Source organism: Hakea prostrata, chromosome 4 (assembly GCF_041222555.1).
Source record: "Hakea prostrata isolate BN-2017 chromosome 4, UWA_Hpros_2, whole genome shotgun sequence".
NCBI classification, from domain to species: Eukaryota; Viridiplantae; Streptophyta; class Magnoliopsida; order Proteales; family Proteaceae; genus Hakea; species Hakea prostrata.
Window position 1 is genome coordinate 6,622,986 of NC_142603.1, and position 9,001 is coordinate 6,631,986.

The following is a 9,001-nucleotide window of genomic DNA, read 5'->3' on the forward strand; positions in this document are numbered from 1 at the left end:
TCCCTCCATCCCACCCCAAATTTCAACGGTTCTCCAAACGTGGCCCCCACCTGGATCGCAGGACCATCAGCTATTTTCTCTAATCCACGTCAGCCCAGAGTCAAATCGTACGTCGGATAGCTTCATAGGTATGTCTCACGTATGGAAATTGGGAAAGGAAAGAACCGTGTCGAGTGGGGACGAGCTGCCGTTACGGAAAGCAAATCTGTAAACGGCGTTTCTTTCTTTTGCTTTTGCAGCATCAGAGTACAGAGATTGAGACGAGGACAGACAAGTTTCTGTCTTTGGAGAGAGAGAAGAGAAGAGTGTGGTGGTAGTAAACCGCAACCACAAAACCTGGCGTGCTCTTTTCTTCCTTTTTCTGTCTCACTGCCTAATGCTCAGAAGCGACTCTGCAGCTCTCACATCATGCGAGAGCGAGATTGGATTCAATAGCTTTTGGTTGCCGGAAGAAAATTCACGCCTGAGATCTCCCTTTGCCTCTGAACTTTAGGAAAGCCAGAAATTTTTCTTCCTTTTAATCAATGGGAAGTTTGTCTTCTGAGGATTGTTTCGATCCGCAGAGTGAACGATTTGAGAGTTATAGCTTGAGTGCCGACGTCAGTGAGTCTGAAAGTTCGAGTAGTTTCTCTTGCCGGCGTTATGATGCTGATGGCGCTTCAAGTTCTCTCCCCTCTTCTCCGCTCGCCGGATGTCCTTTAAACGTAAATTCTAGAATTCCGAAGCCGCCTTTGATGTTACCAGTTATTGGTGGCAAAGATGTGGTTGTTTGGGATGAGAAACCAGAAAAACCAGAGGCAGATTTGTCTGGTTAGTGTTCTCTATATTTTATTTAATTTTTTGATGGATTTTCTTTGTCCTTTTCTTCGATTCGTACTCACTAACTGTCTGGGAGCTTAATTTTCACCTTTCTGATCTTCAACTACTGGTTCCACTGGTGCATTTACAGCATTATAAATGTTTCTTTACTCTGCAGAAGTTGAGATGATGAAGGAGCGGTTCGCTAAGCTTCTGCTCGGAGAAGACATGTCGGGTGGGGGGAAGGGAGTATGCACTGCTCTGGCAACCTCGAACGCCATTACTAATCTATCTGGTTAGTTTTATTTTTTTCCCTTTGCTTTTTCGTACTTAGTTGATTTTTTTAGCCCTGAAAATTTCCTTAACATTTCCAAATTCCATTTCTTCTAGCTACTGTTTTTGGGGAGCTATGGAGGCTGGAGCCATTGGCGCCGCAGAAGAAGGCAATGTGGTGTAGAGAAATGGAATGGCTACTATGCGTGAGCAATTCGATTGTGGAACTCATTCCTTCATTGCAAGAATTTCCTGGCGGTGGGACCTTCGAGGTCATGGTGACTCGACCGCGCTCTGATCTCTATGTAAACCTCCCAGCCCTAAAGAAGCTTGACGCTATGCTGCTAAGTATCCTTGATGGCTTCCGCGATACTGAGTTTTGGTATGTTGATCGTGGAATAATAGTTGCTGAAGCTGGCGATGGTGATGCGTATATTGGGAGACCTTCAATTAGGCAGGAAGAGAAGTGGTGGCTACCCTGCCCAAAGGTTCCCCCTAATGGTTTGTCTGAAGATGCGAGGAAAAGGCTGCAGCAGTGTAGAGATTGTACGAATCAGATCCTTAAGGCGGCCATGGCAATCAATAGCAGTGTGCTTTCCGAGATGGAAATTCCAAATGCTTACGTGGAGACTTTACCAAAGGTATAATCACTCACTTCGATCAGTCCTATCATAAACTGTTATTTATGTGACAATCTTCAAACTGATCATTGGTAGGACGATTTAGGAAAAACTGAAGACCATACCTATCTTCTTTTGTTTATAACTTTTTATACGTACTCTATTCCACCGTAAATGCAACCGCCTGTTTTACCAGTGAGTAGCAAGTTCAGCAACCTTATTGAGGGTAAAGGATGTAAGTGTTTGACATAGAGATAAATGGTGAAAAGTATAAGATCTGAGTCTTGAGTTGTGTTTCGGCTTTCAGAACTTGGAAGAGCATTAACATGCATTCCTTTTGGGGAACTAACTTAAAATTCTCAATCCATAAGAAACTTGGAAATGATAAGCCTTTTTTTTCTTCTTCCTTGGTAGAGCATGCTTCCTGTGTCAAGGCTAACTTCATAGAGTCCATCCTATTATTTGATATCTGGTTGACTTTCAGCATAGCAGTTAGGCATATTTACCTGCTGTATCCATCTTGGAAAATAATTTGGAAAGTGAAAGGTGATTGTCTACTTAGTTTATGTTGTAAAATTGGTGACCAAAAGCGAAAGAGGAAAATCGTTCTGGATTAGGTATCTTGTTGGCTACATTCTTTTTTACCTTCACATAGGGAAATATATGGTGAAAATGGACATGTGAATTTTTATGTAATTTGCAAAACTAATTGCACTTGATGGCATGGATGCTGTCATTTGCAAGTCTTAGTGTTCTAAATTACATTCATATGTTGAGCATTTACCTTTGTTTCTGTTTTGTAGTTGTGCTTCTTCCTGTAGTTTGTGGTCTGCTCTGTTTCACTTTTGGTGGAGTAATAATTTGGGTTTGGGATGGTGGTTGCTCGGTAACTACGTAATTAGATCAGAGTTGGAAAAACACTAGTTAACATGCTGCTTTTTGCTCTTCTGAGGATTTCAAAGGTCTGAAGAATGCAACTAGTAATCTAATGTATGTTTTGTTTGTTAGTGTAGATTTGATTAACAAATTAACAAAAGCATTTTAGGTGTAAAGCATCTGACTGGTAGAACCCTTTGTGTTTCCTCAGGGTTGACAGTTATAACTTTTAATGGTAGCTTTTGAGTATGAAATTGCAACAATGTGTTGCAAGATTTTGACGATGCCTTCCATACACATCCACAAGCAAATTGGGATGAAGTGGATGCAAATATGGAGCAATGTCACTTTTGCAATTATTATATTGTTTATGTCTTCCAACTTAATGTTTGAGAGCAGCTTTTTGGATGCCTAGCAATCAATTCAGAATCAGTCAGGTATGGGTATTAGCCCAGCTGATCCCATTCCATGATTGCACAAGTACACTGCCAACATAGACTGGATGGCTTTCAAAGGAATCTGGAATGGCAAACTTTTTCCTCCCAATCTGCAGAAAAGTAGTTAATTGTCAGCCCAAGTTACCCAAAAATCAATCTGTGTATGCTTCTTTGGTTATTGATTAATATGTTCCACCAGTTGGCCCTAATTTCTTACAGATCCGGTCATTGAAGTATTTTATGAATTGAATTTCACATTTGATCACTTGGATTGCAAGATCTTGCATGTGCTTGGTATACAAAAAGTATTTTGTCCGTGAAATCATTGCTCTATGCTCAAATGCCAGTTTTCTAACTGGGCAATGGTGTTCAACGTTGCGAGTTTCTGGAGCTATTTAAATTTGATATGAACAACTAAATATAGATAACCATATACTGTGATGAACCTGATTGTTAAATCTAATGCAGTTGAATCTTTCCTTTTTTATACTTATCCTATTAACTTTTTTTTCTCATTTCTAAACTGACATTATTAAGCTTTTCTTTCAGAATGGAAAAGCTTGTTTGGGTGAGACCATCTACCGCTATATAACTGCTGCACGGTTCTCCTCAGAATATCTGCTTGACTGCTTGGACCTGTCATCTGAGCACCACACCTTGGAGGTAGCAAACAGAATTGAGGCTGCTGTGCATGTTTGGAGGCTGAAAGACCAGAAGAAACGTCCAAATCATGCAAAATCTGGCCGGTCAACATGGGGTGGAAAGGTCAAGGGCCTTGTCAGGGATGTCGGAAAGAATCACATTTTGGCAGAACGAGCTGAGACTCTTCTGCAGAGCTTAAAGCTACGCTACCCTGGGCTCCCTCAGACTGTTCTAGATATGAACAAGATCCAATACAACAAGGTTCTTTTTTCTACTCAATTTCCATTTCAGAGTGCATAGGTGTGTATTCTCTTCTTTCTGTGAATGAATCAATTGTTCTCATAGCTCCCATGTTACTGAGATGTGAATTTGAGCTGGTAATTGACAAGGAGCTTGAACAGTTGCAGAATAAAAAAGCATGTGATTTTAAAGCTTATGATATCATGTTCTTTCTGATGGCAAAAAAATCATCACCAAAGGCCTACATTTTCTTGATTACCAGCAAAAATCATAATCAGCTTATGCTGGGTTTTAGAACTTGGACTTGAGATTGGATGGGCCACTACTGATAGTTTGGCCCTGCTTCATATGGGTTTGTTTGGTAAAACTGGTAATATCTGGACATACTATGGCTGGGTTCTTGCTGTGGAGTAATGGAGACAACTCAGGTGCTGCTAGCTTTTTCTGCTACAACTCACTGATATGGCCAGGGATATAGGACTAGCCCCTTACCGACTGACTGATTCATGGCTTGTCTAAACCCATGGTTTTATTTCCACTCTTATTCATAATCCATTGATTGGCACAAATTTCTGAGTTGGATCCTTCATGTCATTACTTGTATGGATTCTGCCTCTCTAAATAGTGGGCAGTAGCCATTATGCCATGCCAAAGTAATTCGTTTATAAGCATCTTCCTAGCAAAGACCTTTTGGATGGTGTTGTAGGTCTTATCTACTGTCTAGGGGGGAAAATGCTTATTATTTTTGTTCTTGGTTGAAAGTAAATAAAGAGGGTAAAAAAATTGTCTGTCAACTTTCTCAGCATAAAATTTGGTATTCTACTGACCAGAAGAAAGACGGTAGATTAACTATTTATTTTTTCCTGCTGCAGGATGTTGGGCAGTCGATCCTTGAGAGCTACTCAAGGGTGATGGAGAGCTTAGCGTTTAACATAATGGCAAGGATAGATGATCTACTTTATGTGGATGATGCAATCAGGCAATATGCTGCAGCAGAGTCAATGTCTCTGTTTGGACGGGGATTGGGTGGTCTTCCTGTACAGAAGCGAATTTCCCCTAGCCCATTCTCCATCCATCGATCTCCCCATGCATCTCCATTCGCAACACCAACCTTCTCTTCCTCCACTCCAATAGTGGGAAGTCCTGGAAGGGGACATACCTCCTTAGGAAAGAATGATCCTAAGGGGTTACAGGATCCAAAGTTAGAGAAATCTGCAGATGCGGATAAACCGTGGTCATACACTGGAAACCTCAGTAGTAGAACGGATGCTGGAGATGCTCCTGAACGGGATTGACGTAAGATGGTAATCCAATGTTTCCAGGTCTGAATGCTGGTTGAACTGAGCTTGCGGTAGGTGAGGTTGGTGGCCTATCTCCTGTATATTTCTTGCAATTAGAATTAACATATTCAAGGTTCTGATCACTAGTGTTTCTGTCTTTAGTCGTAGATGATGGTAGTGGAGGGGTGGTTAGGGTGTCCCCAATTTTTATTACTGAAGTAGTGTCTTTTTGCTAAATTTAGCGACAGGTAGTTGTACTTCGGCACCCTAGTGTGGATTTTAATTGAGAAGGTTAACTTTTTTAACCAATCTGATGGAAGTTCAATGGATTTACCAAGTCAAGTGCATTTTCTTCATCAGTTCATTCTACGGCAACCTTAAGCGGGATACTGGAGTGTGCATAGTTTGTTCGAAACGAAACTGGTGGTTGTGGGTTTACAATTATTAGATTAGGTGGGTGATCCTGATTCAGGAAGATATGTGCTATATAAGGTTGTATATTAAGTTGGCTTGTAAATTGTTACTGATAAATACCATATCCGAGTGATTAAAATCCAGGAACTGGGATCTGGCTCGGTTCCAGTAATCCAGTTCATAATAACCCTAGTGTTCTACCTAAATCCAAAAGACATCATAATCCTAGTGTTCTACCTAAATTTTCAACCCAGCAAATTTAGGATGAAGAAAGCTTTACAGAAGTCACACCAAAGTTTCTTTGTATGATGGGTTTATTGGAGATCACTTTCCACGGCTTGGCCGTATATATTTTCATCATTTGCATTAAGAACAGGTTAGACAGCAAATGCAAAAGCAGTGAGATTCCTCGACATGGGATGGCCAAAATCCAGCATGCTAAAAAGCTGCCTGTTGAGCTGTTGAATGGCCCAACGGGGAAACACGAATGACCCATGGTTAGTGGTACAATGATTTGATTCCGTAATTGTAACTTTAATTATTGGTTGGGGTTCTAGAATTTGGAAAGAATGGACATATGCCCCTTCTCCTGCACACAAGTGATAGCTAACAAAGTGAGGGTGGTGAGAGGAGAGAAAGGGGCAGTTTTTCTTTTTTCCACTGTTTTTTCCCATGCAGATTGATCTTAACTGAGTTGGAACAGTGAGGAGGGCACTAACAATTCGGTAGATGGGATCTACTCACTTCGCAGTCTCTTATGGCCTAAGGGTTATCACGTTAAAAAAGTTCTTCAAAATGAACAAGTATAGTTTGAATATATATATATATATATATATATATATATATAAAAGAGAGTTTACAGTTTCTTGAATTTGAAATACGATATTTGGCCACCTTATACCAATTTACGAATACCCACAAAAAAGAAAATTTCGACACTATTATTTCAATTTTCAAGTCTCCAAAATTTTGTGTCAATCTGAAAATTTGCCATTCTAGAACATTTTCCAAATTTTCATTTGCTTTGCTTGCAAATCACCCTTCTTTATCCTGTCAATCCAAAAACACCCAAAAGTGACGCTAGTGTTCAATCCTGAAACTGAAACGTGGCGGCAAGAAGCCATTACCACTAGCCGGATTTTTACCAGCTGTGTCAACCATTGTGGACGTGCTGTGCGTGGTCAGAGGGTAACCCCAGCACAGCCTTCCTTCCTTCCTTCGGTCATAGCACAATCCATTCAAGGTGTCCCACTTTCGCCAAATGCACGACACAATCCATTGAAGGTGTCCAGGTTGCAGCTTGACAAGCATGAACACATTGGATGGGTCACCGATTCATCATGCTAAATACTGTAGTTTCTCTAACCCAACGCATTATCCTTGTGGAGAGAATTGACGTAAAATAATGCTTGTATTTTGTAAATTCTTGAATCTGTCTAATCCAAGAAAGAGGTGTAATACTACTACCCATCAAATGGTTGGTTTAACTGGATCAGCTACCCAGCTTGAGCCAACATCTTCTGTAGCTTTTATATGAGAAGTTTCCCTTTGAGCGACATTTCATTATTTACTGGATCTGGGTCTCTCCTGGACCCTAAGTACGACCAACTTCTAAGTCCTATCAAGGATGGGCTTTGGAGACTAAGAGAGCCAACGATGGCCATGAAAGTTAAAACATTCTTTGAGGTAAGAGGAAGGATAAATCTGAATTACTTCTCAGACTTCCACCATTTGAAACGGAATGCCATGATTGGAAAAAGGGAGCACTCCTATACGTTTTGGGTAAGAACTCCACTTCTATGTTCAAGGCCAAAAGCATCCTTGGATTAGAAAACCAAACCATATGGTCGATGGACAAAGAGATTCTCTCTTCACCATTTGGGTAGGTGGTTTTTAATTTTGGGTGTTAGCTTGTGGATCTAGGTTAAACTAGACGGGGTTTATACTCTACAGGACTATGAGTCAACCCTACCGAGTTATCATTGACATTTCACATTTTGCATTACAACCGACTCTCTGCTAATGATCATGGTTTTAAGTGCCACTATCAAATTACATGTCTGCAGCATGGTTTTGAAGGTGATCGATATTTATAATACAGTATATACCCAAAAAAGAAAATTGAATTTTAAGAAAATCAAAGATAAGTTTGTCTCATATAGTCAATCTCTATCAAGATTGTGTTAGCGTAGGATTTTCAAGGTGATTGATACCCAATCGAATACCATGTACTGAAATCTAACATGGAACTTGCTTCGATCTCCCTCTCCCTATCTGACTATCTCCTAGCCTTCTTTAGTTTGATTCAAATGTCACTTAACCTTGCTCTTCTCACCCAATCTTTCCTCATTACCCGTCATATCTTAGTTAGTTCTAACTGTATATTTTGAATGGTTCAAAGGATTTCGATCACATTTTCTTCACAGGCCCTTCTCTTGTTCCCTTTGGAGAAAAGCCATTGCCTCCATATGGTCCCGCTCGAGGCGGTCATCTAGTTTTGCTCAAGATTGGACTTGAATTTTGATAAACTTTTTAGGCTCTTCCATTTATGACAGGATTGGTAGGCTTGTCTTCAGTGTCATTGTCTACATTCTTGGAGGAAGCTCAACCTTAAGAAATAGACTTCCAAATCCTACTCTTTGAACGCAATTTAGAATGCCAACTGTTTTTATATTTCTATTAGGCTTAACTCTATTCCCCATCCTCTGATTGTTGATACCCTAAGGAATAGGATCATTATTGTTTCTTGGGGTCTTAATTCTTCTTTCCAATCTTTAAGTTTGATTTATTTATTTATTCATTTAAAAAAAAAACTGAAAAAGGTTTTTGTTTGTTTTTGGTAGAAGGAAAAGGGACTATTTGCTGAGAGTAATAACCGTAACTTGGAAATCCAAAGCAAAAAAAATGATCAGCTAAAGATACAAAAATATGAAGACCATATACCCATAAAATAAAAAATAAAAAAGAAAGATGACCATTCACCCAAAAAGAAAAACTACGAAGACCTTATTTGGTGGCTTAATCTGGTAAATATTCAGCCCAACATAGATCATTCACATTATTATCAATAAGCTCTTGTTCCCACTGTAATGGCCCTCCTTATGATTGTTCTACCTTCTACGAAGACATTTACAATTAGTATGGGTTGTCCTAAGATCACCATGAAGGTCACCAATGATGTTCTTGCTTTTTAAGGGTGTATGAAAACAATGGATCCACACCTGCAGACAATTTGAACCAGAAAACAATAAAGGACATCTTTAACCTTAAATTTTGTAGTCTTTTTCTTCTACTCAAGAGATGATTTTGCTTGGGTTGTGCTTTAATTTTATATACTAAAAAAAATACTCTCCTAATATTTTAGTTTTTTTCATGTATTCCAGACGTGATTTTGCTTGGGTTCTGCTAACCTTAAATATTC

General features: G+C 39.6%; 1 protein-coding gene across 4 annotated transcripts; it reads left to right on the top strand.

The window, feature by feature from the left end:
* The first annotated feature begins 253 nt into the window (after window positions 1–253).
* Window positions 254–5,767, top strand: LOC149017440 (rop guanine nucleotide exchange factor 1-like). Of its 4 annotated transcripts, none has more exons than XR_016172807.1 (6): window positions 254–810; window positions 977–1,093; window positions 1,189–1,712; window positions 3,554–3,907; window positions 4,759–5,246; window positions 5,409–5,767. XR_016172807.1 is itself a non-coding variant. In XM_089151782.1 (5 exons), the coding sequence occupies exons 1-5, from the start codon at window positions 525–527 to the stop codon at window positions 5,179–5,181; spliced, it is 1,704 nt and encodes a 567-aa protein (XP_089007908.1). In that variant the 5' UTR covers window positions 254–524; the 3' UTR covers window positions 5,182–5,767. The 4 variants fall into 4 exon arrangements, 1 of the variants encoding a protein (XP_089007908.1); XR_016172808.1 differs by having other exon boundaries at window positions 4,759–5,241; XR_016172809.1 differs by having other exon boundaries at window positions 4,759–5,237.
* Window positions 5,768–9,001: the final 3,234 nt, after the last annotated feature.

Coding starts and splice junctions, on each gene's coding strand:
- LOC149017440 (XM_089151782.1), top strand. CDS start 525: ATGGGAAGTTTGTCTTCTGAGGATTGTTTCGATCCGCAGAGTGAACGA. Junction 1,094..1,188: donor CGCCATTACTAATCTATCTG/GTTAGTTTTATT, acceptor CATTTCTTCTAG/CTACTGTTTTTGGGGAGCTA. Junction 1,713..3,553: donor ACGTGGAGACTTTACCAAAG/GTATAATCACTC, acceptor CTTTTCTTTCAG/AATGGAAAAGCTTGTTTGGG.